Source organism: Mesitornis unicolor, unplaced genomic scaffold (assembly GCF_000695765.1).
Source record: "Mesitornis unicolor isolate BGI_N332 unplaced genomic scaffold, ASM69576v1 scaffold16612, whole genome shotgun sequence".
In the NCBI taxonomy this organism is placed as follows: domain Eukaryota; kingdom Metazoa; phylum Chordata; class Aves; order Mesitornithiformes; family Mesitornithidae; genus Mesitornis; species Mesitornis unicolor.
In genome coordinates, this window is record NW_010171379.1 from 9,949 (window position 1) to 25,724 (window position 15,776).

General features: G+C 55.0%; 1 protein-coding gene across 1 annotated transcript; it reads left to right on the forward strand.

The window, feature by feature from the left end:
• The first annotated feature begins 9,739 nt into the window (after window positions 1-9,739).
• ARSI (arylsulfatase family, member I) lies at window positions 9,740-12,579 on the forward strand. Its single transcript, XM_010180016.1, has 2 exons — window positions 9,740-10,059; window positions 11,178-12,579. The coding sequence occupies exons 1-2, from the start codon at window positions 9,740-9,742 to the stop codon at window positions 12,577-12,579; spliced, it is 1,722 nt and encodes a 573-aa protein (XP_010178318.1).
• The last annotated feature ends 3,197 nt before the right edge of the window (window positions 12,580-15,776 follow it).

Sequence of the window (15,776 nt, forward strand, 5' to 3'; positions counted from 1 at the left end):
TTTGGGACCTGGGGCTGGGGAAGGCTCTGTGCCTTCCCTGCCCACAGAGACCCTGGGCTGCAGACAGGACCACACAGACCCAGCCGAGCTTTCCAGCCATGCCTGGCATCCCCCTGGACAAGCTCCATATTTGCCTCATTCCTCACGCTTCTCCCTAGATGTGGAGCCGTGACTTAATGCATCCCAGAGATGTGATGCTGAGGAGCTGGACCAGGGCTGACCTGCGCAGCTGTTCTCAAGTTATCCCTGCAGCCCTGGGCTCCGGTCACCTAGCAACTGTGCATTGGATCAGCAGCGTTAAATAAATGGTGTTCAGTAGGACCAGGACCCCTGCCGGGCCCTGCATCCACATCCCAGCAGCTGGAGGCTCGGCTCTGGCAGCTCTGCAGTTGCCAGCCCACAGCCTATCACGTGCCGTCAGGGCAGGTACATAATCTATGTTCATGCTTCCCTCTTCCCAAATCCCCCCTGTCATCCTGGATTTAAGCCAGTCTCGTGGCACCCGGTGCACTGAGAGCTGCTTTCATCCTGTTCGAGAGTCAACTTCTCCCAGGTCAGGATCCCAACCTTGCTTTGACTTGGATCCTGGGGCTGATCTACATCCCTTGCTTTTGTTTAGCTCAGTGTTTAGGGGAGCTGAATATGGGTTATACCTTTCCATTTATAGTTTTAGCAAAGCATGATTGGATTTTGTTCCAGTCATTTTTTATCTTGTTTAAAATGTCGGTTTTGAAGACCTATTATTAGCAATTTTGTATAGCTTCTGGATTACTGCAGATAATCATGAATCACCCTCTGCAGTATTGATATAGGTACTTCGAGTCTCCCAACAACCACCCTGTAAGTTATGCCTGTGAGTGAGAGCAGAAAACCCTTGATGGTAATGGGTGGGCTTGAAATACGGGGACGGCACTCCAGATCATCTGTCTGTGGAGCACATTTATCCACTGTCCTTGCGTGTGACAGGAGCCGTGGCTCAGCTCCAGCTCCCAGCACAAGCCTGGGACTTTGCTTCCAGCCCCTTCCCCACATGTTTTCTGCTCGGTGCCCACATTTCCTTGCAGGGTCCCCCACTGCTGGGTTTGAGTTTTTTCTGGTTGTGTAACAGCGTTTCTTTGCTCGATCTGGTGGTTTTACTGGTGTCTTGTGGGCAGCTGCCTGTGCTGGAGTAAATACAGTTTGCCCTGACCCACAGTCCCAGGAGGAGGTTGCTTCAGACCCCTCTGCTTTGAAATACAGTTATTTCCAGGTATCAATCTCACCCTGCACAGTTGAGCTGCAAATACAGCATGCTGCCCCCAAAGAATCACTCCTGGAGTTTTCCATTCGAGTGAAATACTCCGGCTGACAGAAATGGTTTTTTTCTTCTTCTGATTTTGCTCTGTTTCACATGCGGGAGGGAGGAAGCCAAGCTCCAAAGTTTAATCCTACATTTCTCCGCTGACAGAGCTCACTGCACAGGAAAGGAAGCTCTGGTAGGCTTTGGGCATGACTGATGCAGCAGCATGGGCATCCTGGACCTCTTATCTGCTGGGTTAGATCCAGAAGTCAGACAGGTCTCCAAGTTTATATGAGGACCTTCTAGTTTGACTTATCATGGAAAGCAATAGCAGCAACAAGGCCGGTGCATTACAGAGCTGGGGCAGAGGGGAACACGAACACTGAGCGTTCAAAGCTCCATCCCTTCTTATGTCGCTTTCCACCCTGAGAAAATGTCTGTGAGCACCCTGGGCCTTCAAAGAAACTTCAAAGGAGGCAGCACACTCTCTCCTGTTAGTAGTGAATGCTGATGAATAATAGAGTGGACCCACCCACTCGTGCTTTAATCTGTCATGTTCTATGGAAATTAAGCCTTTCTCTTACAAGAAGGCAATTTGTGCTCTTGGCATCCTTGGCGAGAAAGAGCTTTCGTCTCTCCTGCTGGATTATTGATACCTTTTGTATTAATCAATGCAGTGTCTAATTGGGCTCTTTGCCTTTTCTGAGCCACTCCCCAGCCAGCACTCACAGAACAGAAACCTTTGGAGGTGGCAGGAGTGAGTGCTGTCAGCACTCATGCCGAGGGCTCACTGCTGCCTGCAGGGACAGGGTGGGTAGGGGGGAGCTGCAGGTACCTGGGGTCTGTCTGGCCCTGCTCCCTGCCCTCTTCCTGCTCCAGCAGCTCGGTCAAGCTCAGCCTTGATGTAAAACCCTTTGAAATGCCCCTCCCAAGCTTTCTGCCTTCTTCTCCTGCCAGGATGGAAAACCCTTGGTGCTGGGGTAGAAGCAACCCCTCCACACCAGCTCCCCAGGCTGCTAAGGAAGCACGTCCCAGGTAAACAGCTTGCCCTAATGGGTTACAGGTGTGAGCCCGGCTGGCACGGGCAGGTGTGTTTTCCTTGTGCTCAACCCGGGTTATAAACAAGCGGGGCACTCAGGCCATCCTGCCCTGCCCTAAGCTCCCCTGGTGAGAAAGGGCTCCTTGTCTGGGGCAGGCACCTGAGCCAGTCCAGGGAGCACAGGGCTTCATCCTTCTCCATGCCTTGGCTTGGGGTGGCAGGCAGGGCTGTGGTTAGGCATTCTGCTACCCGGCCCTTGCATCTCCTGCCAGCCAAAACCCACTGGCAGCCTTTGAAGAGGTTGCACCTGAAAGGGGAGATTGAAGCGAAGGGCAGACAGGACCCAGGGGCCTGTCCAGCCCTGCCGAGCTGGTGGCTGGTCCCCTGCTGTGCTGTGTCTTGAGAGGGGAGCCAGGCCCTCTGCAGGGTGTTCAGAGGAGGTGGAGGGGCTGGGGCTGCTCCCCTGGACCCAGGAGGGTACCAGGTCTCTGGGTGCATGCCTGCCATGGCTGATCCTAGGAGGAGAGCAGCCTTCCCAGGGATAGCGATGGTGCTTGTCTGGTGGTGAAGGAGGAAGAGCCCTTGCCTGTCCTACCAAAAGTGTCAGCGTGCAGCCTGGTGTGGCTATGGGATGGAGGGACATTTGCCAGGCGCGTGCTGGGAAGAATTGCTCTTTCTTCCCCAGCCTGGGTGAGGCTGGAGGTAACACCAGCATCTTGCATACTTAGAGGATTGAAGAGTTTCTGTGTATCCCATGATAAGTCATGTCAGGAATGAAGTGGGGGAGTCCAAAATCAATAGGCTGGGGAAGCCAATGTCAGGGTCACACAGCAGCGCTGCCAGAAACCAGCTATGCTAAATGCTTAAATCCTTCCTTCCGCAACCCTGGGACCTTTCTGCCTCAAAGAGAGTCCTTGGAGTCCAGGGAACCGCTGACTCTTTTTTAATGTGTATGAATATATTTTTAACAGATGACAGTCCTTCTGGAAGGTGCATGTGTGTTTGGGGCAGAGCGGTGTCCACCCCAGAAGCTTGAGCCATCACAGCTTTCCATCAAACACTGTCATATGCAGGCAGGTTCCTCGCCTCCAGCCCATCCTGCCTTCCAAGTCAGACTCGAGTTGCTTCCCCTGCCATCCTCCCTGAATTCCCATGGGGATCCACATCCCAACACATCCCTGGTACACATCAACCGGGAACTGTGCAGCCAGGCTGCCAGCCATCACGTGAGCCTCAGGGCTCCGCAGGGAAGCTGCAGCAGGAAGCGCTTCGCTTCTGGAGGGGGCTGGATTTTGGGAAGAGGAGGCAGGATGAGGAAGGAGAGCACCCAGGCAATACGGAAAGCTTGCCATAAGGCATGGGAAGAAAGGAGCAGTGCCAAACCCACGGGCTTCTCTCCAGCTCTTCAAAGCAAGCACGGCAGTCGTTAGAGAGAGGAGAGGAGAAGGCGGAGAGCTGCAGTTTCCCGGGAGGTGGGGAAAGGCAAGGGGAGGAATATTATATTAAGAAAGGGGAGCTGATGGACTGAAGTCTCCTGAATGAAAGGCAAGGAAGAAAACAAATGCGAGCAGGAAGGCGTAGAAGTGGTTTCATGGGAGAATTTGCAGGATCATTGAGATGTATCATCAGTGATCAAAAATGGAAGAAAAATTCCTTGGCCTAAGAGACAAACCACTCTTATTTAGGGCTCTTATTTTGTATTTTGCTAGTGCTGGGTGACTGGGAGAGTAGGAGGGGGAGCAGCAGTGTTTTGTTCAGGAACAAACCCTGGCCAAGCCCAACATGTGTTGTTAGAGGCTATAGTTTACATTGTGCTATGGCTTCTAAGTGCATTTTTATGAAGATGATGACTATTTTCAACTGCGCAAATGGCAAAAAACATGCAGGATATTGAAAATGAAGGCCGTTTGGCTCCAAGAACAACATCCACCAGTACTGCTGAGCCCTTGTCAGAGGGACGGCCGATGCTCTCCTCTCTGCCCCTTTATGTGCTGTCCCCCATTGCTTTGGCATCCTATGCCATGGCTACTACCGCAAGACTCCTCATTCCTGTAACGATGATGAGGGTTGCATAAGCAGGAACCGATGCAAATTCTCCTCCTCTGGCTCCAGCTTCCAGAGAGCAAATTATGGTATGTTCAAAAACCTCCAAGTTCCCTCAAACCAAGCCCCATCCCTGTAATTTGGTTAAGATCTTACCGCAGTAGTTGCTGCTAGAAAATCAGCTTCTACCCACAAGGTCCGTGCAGCCGGAGGCAGAGAGCTGCTGGGCTCTGGGTGGGGAAAATGAGGTCCTGGAGTGGGAAAATTTGATTCTGGGGGCTGGTGGGGAGGAGGCAGCTCTGAACGCTGCCTGACAGAAGTGCTGCCTGCTGCTGTGCACCAGGGAGGGAAGATGGACCCTGGGGATATCCCTGGAGGATGAAACACTGGGGATCAACGAGAATTCATGGCAGGGAGAAAACTGGGATAAGGCTGTGATACAACCCCAGGCCAAGGGTGTGATGGCCAGGACCTCTCGGAGGCTCCCAAAGTCAATGGAGAGGTGTTCACCTGCAGCCCCATCCTCTGCTGGGCTTGACACTGGCGATGCCTCCAGTCTCCTTCCTTCCTCGTGGAGCACCTGGCCGCCTCCTTCTCTCAGCCTTTTTCCCCCCTCTAGACAAAATAACAAGCTCTCTCCTTTCCCAGGACTGCTCCTTTCTTTCCCAGACGTGCCTAGGCTCTTTCATCATGCCAATAAAAAAGTAAATGCATCACACATTGGCCAGGGAGAGCGGAAACCCTTAAACATCTAAGAGGTGAGAGCGACGCACTGTGTTTTTTTCGAGGCCAGGCTAGGCTCCCAAATGCCCTGTTAGGTCAAATGTCTTGCTCTGAAGGAGAAGAGAAGGGACTTATTAAAACCCTTTCATATTTCTTATTTTGAAGGTCCCGTTTGGGCAGGCCGGAGGCTGAGGCGTGAGCGGGGCTGCCGAGGGGGCAGGGCACCGAGCCGGCGGCGTGCAAACAGATTGTGCAATATTTGCCTTGCACAGAGCTCCCATTGTAAAGCCTGGGAGTTCTGCTTTCAATAATTCCCCTGCCATAATGCCCCATTGATGGGGAGAGAAAGGCAGTATTGAGGGCCGAAGGGGCTCTGGCCCCAGGAAGGTTTCAAAAATAAAGAAAAAAGGGGAAAAAATATTTGAGGCTTAGTTTTAAACTTTGCTGTGTGGCCCTCATGGCAGATCGCAGCCACTGAGAAATATGCGGGGCCTGTTTGCATAACCCCGCTTGCAGCACACGCTTTCGGAGCCAAAACACAAGTGCAGCCGGAGCTGGGGGGCGGTAGGGAGAAAAAAGCAGGAAGGGCTATGATTATTTTCATTCTTGCTCCAGGCCACATAAAATTAATAATAATAAAAAAGAGGTAATATTCAAATATTTGGTTTGAGAAACAGCTGTGCAAATGCGAGGAGCTGTGCCAGCTTCAGGGACATGGAGGGACCTGACCCAGGCACTGGTCAGGCCTTGCTGCCTCATGTGTCATGCCATTGGGCTAAAAAGCACCAAAAAGGAGCATATTGGGCATTGGCTGATGGCTTTACCCCAGCTGCTGTGTGATTTCTTAGCGCTGGGGGGCTTGGTCCCAGCTGGGAAGGGTCTGTAGGTGCATGGAGGTGCTGGGATGGAGTGTGGATGGGTGATGCTCTGCTGCTGCCAGCCCCTCAGCCACCACCTGGCTCACCCAATGGGGGTCCCATCGCCTTGGATCGGTAAAACCACCACGGATCAGGCTGAGAGGGAGATTCCGCATCTTTTGTGACAGCAGCCGATACAATGGGGAGGAGCAGGGCTGTCCTCTCCTGGGCAGATGCAAGGCCGAAGCCGGCAGTGGTTGCCGGCTGGTCCAGCATTCATGGCCAGGCTGGCTGCCAGGGGAAACCTTCCCGTTGTGCAACATGCTGGCGCTCTCCAAGGAAGCTCCTGGCTCTTGAGACATCTTTGAGCAAGGCTGGATGAGTGACTGCCTTGAATTAAGAGCGGTCGGGGGGGTGGCTGCAGGCCCTGAGTACTTTTTCCATCCCTAGACCTTGTGATGCATTAATCACCCCCAGAGCAGCCTCACAGCTGGCTTAAATCATCCTGACCCTGAAACTCCAGAGCTGTCATTTCTTCCTCTCCATTCTCCTCCTCATCCTCCTCCTCCCTCCCAGCTATTCCCACCTCCTGCTTCCATGTCCTATGAATGCAGCAAGGCTGGTTTGAGGGTCCCATTGTACCCTGTTTCTCCTGGGATCTACAGCGGCTTCCCCATCCCCCTTGCTGCTTTTCACCTTTTTGTTGTTTCCTGGAGAACCCAGGCTGTGCATCCCACTTCCCCAGGAGATGTCCGTGTGCTGCTGGGACCCAGCTGACTGTCCCCGAATCCTCAGAGCAGGGACGCTGCCAACACGTTCAGTATTTATTCACCCTTTGGCTCTTGGGAAAGCTCCCTGAGCTGAGTTAACCCTGCTGTTTCCTCCTTAGGCCTGGGGCCAGCTCAGACCTGCCAGATTTCCCCGAGCCGGCTGCCCTGGCTGGGCACAGAAGGTCCCCTCCCTGTGCCAGTGTGTGCCTACATCCCTGCTGCCGGTTCCTTCCCTCCTCTCAACCCTCTGAGCTCCAGCCATCAACAGCAGCTTAAATTCATGGTGACTCTCCCAGCCTGTCATTCCTTGTCTTGAGGGATGAGCAGGATGCGACCCACTGTGTGGCTGCACAAACTGCTGCAGCCACAAATCCACACTGCCGTGAAGTCCTCGGTGCTACTCTTGCTCCTCGGAGGTGGCCTCCATGGCCAGCACATCCCTTCTGCTGCCCATCTCTGCACTGCCCTCTCTGCTCAGTCCTCCAGCCCCAAACAAGACACGGTTTAGCAGTGGTCTGTGCCACCTTAAACACACTTTCTCTGCCCCATCTCAGCCCCCATGTCTACAATTTCCTCTCTAATCTGCAATATTCACCTAAACTGACTATTATTCATTGTATTATTTAGAAAGAGCTGTGATTATCATCCCTGGTGGTAACTCTACCTCTGGTCCAAAGTGTGCATGGAGCCCTGTGTGCAGGTCAGGATGCTCGGGGAGTCCTACAGCCCCATGTAGCTCAGGAGGCGCATAACAAGGTCCCCCCAGGGCTGCAGAGGTCCATCAGGAACAGTGGAGAAGCACACAAGTATCCTGGAGTTGGGGGTCCAAAACCAACCCCCACCTCTATTCTTCAAAACTTCAAAACATCAAGGGAGAAGAGGGAAATGTGCAGAAGAGTGGTGGGAAGGAGTGAGGAGAAGGGAGAAGAGGAGCAGGCAGAAGAAATGAGTGATGAACCTCTGGGGATTAATCAAACCTCACTGAAGAGCTCGACCCAGTCCTGCCATGCTCCTCCGAGAGACTGGGGGTTTCTGCCAGCAGGAAAGGTGCAGAAAACAGCTCTGCATCCCTACCTCCTGCTCCTGTCCTCTTGCACCCCTTTCTGCGCTCCTGCAAAACCCCCCCGCCCCGGCTGAAATGGGCTCTCTGCCTGTCCCTGTCCCTCTGCCTGTGTCTACAGTCAGGAGGGAGAAGCCCACCTTCCATTTGCCTTTCCTGGGATTCACTCCTGTCCCTGGGAGAGGGGAGCCTTGTACTTTCTCCTGCCCGCTCCTCCACAGCACCTGGTGTTCCATGGAGTGGGCTGGCGGGGAGCAGTGGGGAGATGTGGGGCACTGGGGGCTGGACACATCAGGGTAAGGGCAGTGCCTGGGGAGGGGCTCTGGGAGAGGGGACATGGAGGGGACCTGGTGGAGGGAGGCCTGGGCTTAGGGACCAAGGGGGGCCCAGGGCAGGGGGCTGGGGGCCCAGCGGCAGGAAGCCATCTGGCCCCTTGCCTAAGTGCAGGCAGGGCCCTCCCAAAGCCCCCATGGAGCCCCTGCTGCTGCACCCCTGCGGTCCTAAAGGCAGGCAGGATGAGTGAGCTGGGGGCTGTGTTGTGGGATTCCTTGGGTCTCCATTGGTACCATGCAAAGGATGGCACGGTGCTCAAACAACCACAGGGCTCAGCACCCGGCTCTGCCACGGGTGAGGGAACGTGGGTGGGTTTGTGCTGCCAAAATCCCCTCTCGGGCTAAGTTCTGCCCTGGGGAAAGTCAAGGGCGCACAATGCATGCCAGGCGGGGTGGCTTCCTGATGGCTGATAAGTGCTGACCCTGTGAAAGGAGTTACACAGAAGCATCCCTCATCTCTCCCAAAAGCTCCCCTGAAGGGCACCAACTTGCCCCCTTCTCCCAGTACCTCCAGCTTAGGCCAGTACCCCTGCACTGGTAGAGGCCTCTAGTTCACATTAACCTTGGCCCTGGCAGGCAGAAGTGGCAGCTCTCTGCCTCAGTTTCCCCACCTGGAAAACAGGTGCTGCAGCACCCACCTCACTCTGTAGTGCTCTGCACGCCCCTGGGGGTTTTTATTCAATGCTGGGGGTCTCCCAACAAGTTTTTGCAGCTTCTCCTTGCCTGGGATTTCTTTGGATGGTGATTCTGGCAGCGCAGGCAGCTGGCCCCAGCAATCCCTCCCAGGGACCCAGCCCTTCCCAGTGGGATGTTGGGGGACGCCAGCTGAGCATCCTACCACAGTCCTTGGCCCATGCATCGTGCGTTTCGGGGTGCGGACGTGTTGGTGGCTTGGGGAACACCACACTTAGGACCCTGCACGCTCTGGGTCTTCCCAGCGTTTTCCTGGAACCGCTGAGCTGGGAGGGGCTGAGCCTGCAGCTCCCCATAAACCTGGCAGCTTAGCCCACGTCCCGGGCAGATGTTGGGACTCTCTGCCTTGGAGCAGAGGGTGGGAAAAGAAGGCAGCTCTTCCCCGGAGGGTGAGAAGGAGAGCTCTGCACCTCTGGGCTTGAACTTTAGCACCCTCTTCCGCAGGAGTTGAAAGAAAAGGATCATCGTATCCTGACCGAGCCATCCGGACAGCCAGGGAGGCACAGGGCTGGAGCGGAGGAGAAGCCAACAACTTTCTGCAGCGAGGTTTTTATGGAGTTCTGTATAAAGAAATAACACCGGCAAGAAAACACTAAGAAGCCAGGGAGTGTTTGCAGTGCTCGGGACGCTTGGTGAGCAGCTCTGGGGCTGCTGTTAATCACTGCGAGGAGCCCGTCCTGCCGTGCAGATGTGTGTGATTGGAGCGGCGCGAGGGTTATTTTCTTTTGACTGAAGGCAACCCAGCCCCGGCGGATTAAGCCCTTTGTGTGCGTGTGAGTGTGCCTTCATGGGAGCTGCTTCTGCAAAACTGGCTGCAGGGGTTTTGGGGACCATCCCCTAAGTCTGGGGGCTCTCCCAGAGAGGGGGAGTCCTCCTGTTTCCGTGGCTCTGAGACGATGCCGGGACAGTAGCTCCATTTTCAGGCAGAGCAGCGTGCTCCGGGATGGCTGTCTATGCCCTCACGGGTTTCTCGCTCGTCAGCCTCCTCAGCTTTGGCTACTTATCCTGGGACTGGATGAAGCCCAGTTTAGTGGCTGATGTGACCACGGACCCCATGGAGAAATCACTGCCTCCCACTTTTGCCAGGCCACCCCACATTGTCTTCATCCTGACCGATGACCAGGGCTACCACGACATTGGGTATCACGGCTCGGATATCCAGACGCCAACGCTGGACAGGCTGGCAGCTGAGGGCGTGAAGCTGGAGAACTACTACATCCAGCCCATCTGCACGCCGTCCCGGAGCCAGCTGATAACCGGCAGGTAAGCAGCCCTGCTCACACCCCACTCCTTTTCCCACTTCTGTCCCTTCCTTAGCTCTGCGGGACTTAACCCCAGCTCGACAGATGCCGAGATGTACTGGCAGATGATGGAGATCCTCCAGAGAAAGGCATCTTGCTAGCTTTCTTTAGAAGACTCCCTGGGTAAATGGTTGATTTTTCGCATAGGATAAATAATGACACTTGGTAAGGCCAAAAATGCAGATGTCACTGGGTAACGGCCGACACTGTGGGAGAGGGTGGTCTCTGGTGAAGAGCTGTGTCCCCAGGGCAGTCCTGTGTTGCCCTCACACTAGCCCTTGGGGATTTGCTGCTGGGTGGTGTGGTCAAAGGATCATTTCCCCTGCATCTTTGAGTCCCTTGGACCACGGTTTTCCTTCTTGTGCGCTTGGTGCTGCACTGGCTAGGGCAAGCTGGATGCTGGTCCATCCACCTCTCCCACAGCGGCACAGTCAGGTGCCCCCTGATCCTGGGCCCTTCTGCTTCCTGGGACAGATGAGGCTTTCCCTGGAGCAGGCCTGGGAGGTCAGCACTCACCCTAGAAGGCAGATTTCATCAGATCATCTCCTGTTGAGGAGTGGGCCCCAGGAAGGTACCTATGGATGTGGTCACGTACTGCCTGGAGGTGGTGGAGCCCACCGGGGTCCAGGCAAAGGCCTCTCTTCTCTGCAGATGGCTCTAGAGGGAACCCAGGCATCTCCAGGGTGTGCAAAGCAGAAGACACCCAGGTGTGGCACTGCAAACCCACAGGGATTGCTACACAACTCTTGCTTGTGCTGCCAAGCCCTGGCAGAGCCCAGCCACCTCCCCTGAGCTGGCACCGGTGAGGGCCAACTGCTGGTGCACCCTAAAAGAGCAGCCCAATGTGCTTTGGAGATGTCTGCTGAGCAGCCTCTCTCTTTTTTTTTTAAAATCTTCTTTTGATACTTTTAGATGGATGGGGAGCTCCCTGTCTCTGGTGTAGAGCTTGTTCCTTGGGGTTGGGCTAGGTGACATGGAGGGCTGCATGCATCTGGGGTCTCCAGCACATAAAGTGCTATCACATCCCCACCCAGAGCTGCTTCCCATCACCATTGATTCCTCCTGACTCTCCCCTGGCAGGTACCAGATCCACACAGGGCTGCAGCACTCCATCATCCGCCCTCGGCAGCCCAACTGCCTGCCCCTTGACCAGGTCACCCTGCCCCAGAAGCTGCAGGAAGCCGGCTACTCCACGCACATGGTGGGCAAATGGCACCTTGGCTTCTACAAAAAGGAGTGCCTCCCCACCCGCCGGGGCTTTGACACCTTCCTGGGGTCCCTGACGGGCAATGTGGACTACTACACCTATGACAACTGTGACGGGCCGGGTGTCTGCGGCTATGACCTGCATGAAGGGGAGGACGTGGCTTGGGACCAGAGCGGGAAGTACTCCACCTTCCTCTACACCCAGCGCGTCAGCAAGATCCTGGCGTCCCACAGCCCCAAGGAGCCCATCTTCATCTACGTGGCCTTCCAAGCAGTCCACACGCCACTGCAGTCACCCAAGGAGTACATCTACCGGTACCGCTCCATGGGCAATGTCGCTCGCCGCAAGTACGCTGCCATGGTGACGTGCATGGACGAGGCGGTGAAGAACATCACCTGGGCCCTCAAGAAGTATGGTTATTATGATAACAGCGTGATCGTGTTCTCCACTGACAATGGTGGGCAGACCTTCTCTGGGGGAAGCAACTGGCCTCTACGGGGCCGCAAAGGGACATATTGGGAAGGAGGAGTTCGTGGCATAGGTTTTGTCCACAGTCCCCTGATCAAGCACAAGCGCCGGACCAGCTGGGCACTCGTTCACATCACGGACTGGTACCCAACTCTGGTCAGCCTGGCTAGGGGTAACCTGAGCAATGTCCCAGGCCTGGATGGATACAACGTCTGGCCTGCCATCAGTGAGGGCAAGGAGTCGCCGCGAACCGAAATCCTGCACAACATTGACCCCCTGTACAACCATGCCAAGTACGGCTCCTTGGAGGATGGCTTTGGCATCTGGAACACAGCTGTGCAAGCCTCCATCCGTGTTGGGGAGTGGAAGCTACTCACTGGTGACCCGGGATACAGCGACTGGATCCCCCCACAGACCCTGACCAACTTCCCGGGGAGCTGGTGGAACCTGGAGCGTCTCACCGATGGCCTGAGGAAGTCCGTATGGCTCTTCAATATCACTGCCGACCCCTACGAGCGCTACGACCTCTCGGACCAGCGCCCAGATGTGGTCAGGACCCTTCTGATGAGGCTGGTGCACTACAACCGGACAGCTATCCCAGTGCGGTACCCTGCAGAGAACCCCCGGGCTCACCCGGACTTCAATGGTGGCGCCTGGGGTCCCTGGGCCAGTGAGGACGATGGGGAGGAGTGGGAAGGCGGCGGAGAGCCCCTGAAGAGTAGGAACAAGAAGAAGAAGTGCAAGATCTGCAAGCTGCGCTCCTTTTTCCGCAAGCTGAACACCAGGCTCATGTCCAACCGCATCTGATGGAGACTTCCTCAGCATCAACCCAGCCTGGTCAGGGTGGAGCTCTGGACAGCAGTGCTGCAGGGTGGGAGCGAGGGAGAGGGATGGATGGAGAGGTGGCCAGCACCCTCTTGCTTTCCTTTGCTCCAGAGTTCACCCCAGAACACTTCTCCTCTCTGGCTGGATTGGTGGCTGCAGGGAGGTGGTCCTGCGGTCTCAGGGCAATGCGGTCTCAGCTGTGGTGCTTGGAGGTGGTGCATGAGTCTGCTGAGCTGGGCTGGCCCCTGCACAGCCCTTCCAAAGTGAGACCCTTTTCTCAAGGGCTCTGCACACAATCACAAGCTTTAAGTGCTGGCCATTGCAATGGCAGAAGGAAGTGTGGGTCCTTGGAGTGGTGATGCAGAAGGGCTGGCCAGTCTCGGCAGGCGCGCCAGTCTCGGCTGCTCTGCCTGCGGGTTGTCCCTCGTCATTTCTCTGTATATTCATGCTCCTGAACGTCTGCGTGCTGCCGGGGAGCTGTCTTGTTTGCTTTTTCTCTGGGAACTTGAGGGCTTCTCCCAGACCCAAGATCATGGCATTTCCCTATTATATTTCTTTGTGGAAAGATGGATTCCCGACCGTGGATGCCAGACCTGAGACCACCATGGCTGGACTCAGCCTTGCTGCCAGAGGGACCTCACATGGGGCCATGGCTTCTCCTCTCTGCTGGCTTAGAGAGCAGCCCCAGCGAGGAGCTGTGACCCACGAAGGCATGACCCATTCAGAGGACAGATGTTTCTCCATAGCCTCATGTCTGGGAGGCAGGTTTGCCTCAAGCTCTGGTGAACTTCACAGGGTCAGCTACCTAGTTCTGCCTATCTGGACCTGCCATGTGCATGACTTTAGGCACCCATGTTCCTCCCCGTGCTTCCTACGCATCCAACCACCACCTTCCCAGTGCTAGGGCTGTCCCTATCCCCATGTCCCCACAGCTGAACCTGGGGCAGAAGGAAGATCTCAAGATCTCTACAGAGCCTGATGTGCTGCTCTGTAGCTACAGGACTTCAAAGCCATGGCGGGAATGGGGACGGCTCCCACCTGCCAACGCCACACCGCGTCCCCTAGCTGCAGACGGGCACTGCTCTCCCTGCAGCACACACCACCTCCCCATCATCCACCTGCCATGGGGATCCAGCCCATGCAGTTGCTGAGGACCAGGCAGCTCGAGCGCCAGGGCAGCCAGCAAAGCACCGTGCCCCCGCGCCTTCGGCAGGGTGCGAGCGTGCGTACGTGCGCCCAGAGGAGAGCTGGCAAGGATGAAAGAGGGTAAATAGCTTTAAAAGCATTTTGGATGCATGGTGCATTTCCATTTACACAATGTGTTTTACATTTCTCCCCACAGGTTTCTCTTGGTGCAGCGTGTGTAGGCGAAGGCCCTGCTGTGAATTTTGAAAATAGTTATTTTTGTCTCTGGAAAATGAGGCCCGTTAGGACTTGTCAGCTCTTGGATGAGCAGTGTGGGCTTTTTTTTTTTTTCCCTTTTTTTCCCCCCTCTCTCCCTTGCAAAATAACATTCATTTAAAATCTGTCATTGAAAGATGTGACAATTGGCAGCGTGCACGCTGAATACCTTTCAGTGCGCTTTCAAGCCCTGTGTGTGAGAGAGGGATGGGAATGGGAAGAGAATGCAATGACACGTTTGTATTTTTTTTTTCTTACTCTTAGCTGGATTATTTGGGGGAATTGGGATTTTCTATAGAAACAAAGCAAAAAAAAAAAAAAAAAGCTGACAGCAAGGCAGAATAGAGGAGGCCTCTTCATGTAGCGATGGGAAGGAATCTGCAGAGCCAGAGTGTGGCAGTGTGCGCACCGGTCCCAGCTGCTTTCTGCACACCCATCACCACCCCGTCCCGTCAGCTCCCTGCATCCCCACGAGCATCCCCTGTGGTGGCATCAAGGAAAGTTTTCACAGACGGACTCAGCTCCTCCATCAGCCCCATCTCCATCCCCAGCTCCCTTAGCACGTTGCTCCATGGGGACTGGGCCCCACGACATCATCTCAGCCGAGGTGAGCTCTGAGAGGATGCTGCACATCCTTGAACTACCTCAACCAGCCAGCCTGGTCCCCAGGACACAGACCACCGGTGTGCCCGTCGGCAGCAGGGCTGCAGTGCCGGCTGCCATTTGGCAAAGCCAACTGATTGCTGAATATAACGCAATGCTTTGCTGAAGAAGAGGAGGCTGCTGCAGGCTGAGCCAGACCTGGAGGAGGGCAGGGGGTGATGTCTGCGGGGTGCTTGGACACGAATCACGGCAAAGGGGGAACTGGTGCTGGAGGGAGCGGGAGAGCGGGGCTGGCTATGGGGTGGTGACAAGGCATGGGAAACAGCTTTCATTTCCATATTTATATAAACGCATCCAAGTTTAGTCCTTCTTTTATTTTTTTTCTTAAAAAATGGAAATTTCCATGAAAACATGTTAGATTTTTCTCCCTTCAGTTTTACTAATATTGTCATGGCAAGGTTCATCTGGTCTTGCTTCATTTCCAGTTTCTGATCCGCTAGGCTGATGCTGGGTTCGTGCAGTTGGCCTAGCCATAGCTTTGGGTCTGTGTTCTTTTTTTTAATTAAAAAAAGTTGCATTCTGAATTTTCACAAAAAGAACAGTTGAAGGAAAGTCTTCGTCCCCCCAAAGAAAGAGGAACAGTAGCAGGAGCATTTCGGGGTGTTTTGAGAGCACAGAGCCTCCACCCCGAGGACAGCAGTTGTCCTTCACTGTGCTTCCAGTCCTGCTGTATCTGAACATTGGACTGGGAAGGGGCAGATGGTGGCCACCACACAGGCTCCCCATCCCACCACTGCTCATGAATGGTCTCTGTGGGGGAAAAAGTGCGTCAATGTGCCAAATTTCCATGTTTTCACACAGTTAAAGACCTTTGGGAGTGCTTGTGCACTCTGGCTGCCAAGGGGTTAATGCTGCTGGTGAGATGCTACTGAGCTGGCGGTGGAGCTCCCTGCCTGGCCAAGATGCTGCACCCAGGAGATGTGTTTACACACAGACAGTCTGTGCTCCTCCTGCCCAACCCTCCACAAAGAGCCCTGCAAACCCAAGATGCTCCAAGCCCCAGGCAGGAGCTGGGTCGTGGATGGGACCTTGCAGAGGGTATGGGGCAGGGGGATGTGTCTGGGGGCAGGGGGATGTGTCTGGGGCCATGGGGGCTCTGGTCTGGGAGGGGGAGT

Excerpts from the sequence above, each read along its gene's own strand:
- ARSI (XM_010180016.1), top strand. The coding sequence starts at position 9,740 with ATGGCTGTCTATGCCCTCACGGGTTTCTCGCTCGTCAGCCTCCTCAGC. Across the intron at positions 10,060-11,177 it reads AGCCAGCTGATAACCGGCAG|GTACCAGATCCACACAGGGC; the intron begins GTAAGCAGCCCT and ends CTCCCCTGGCAG.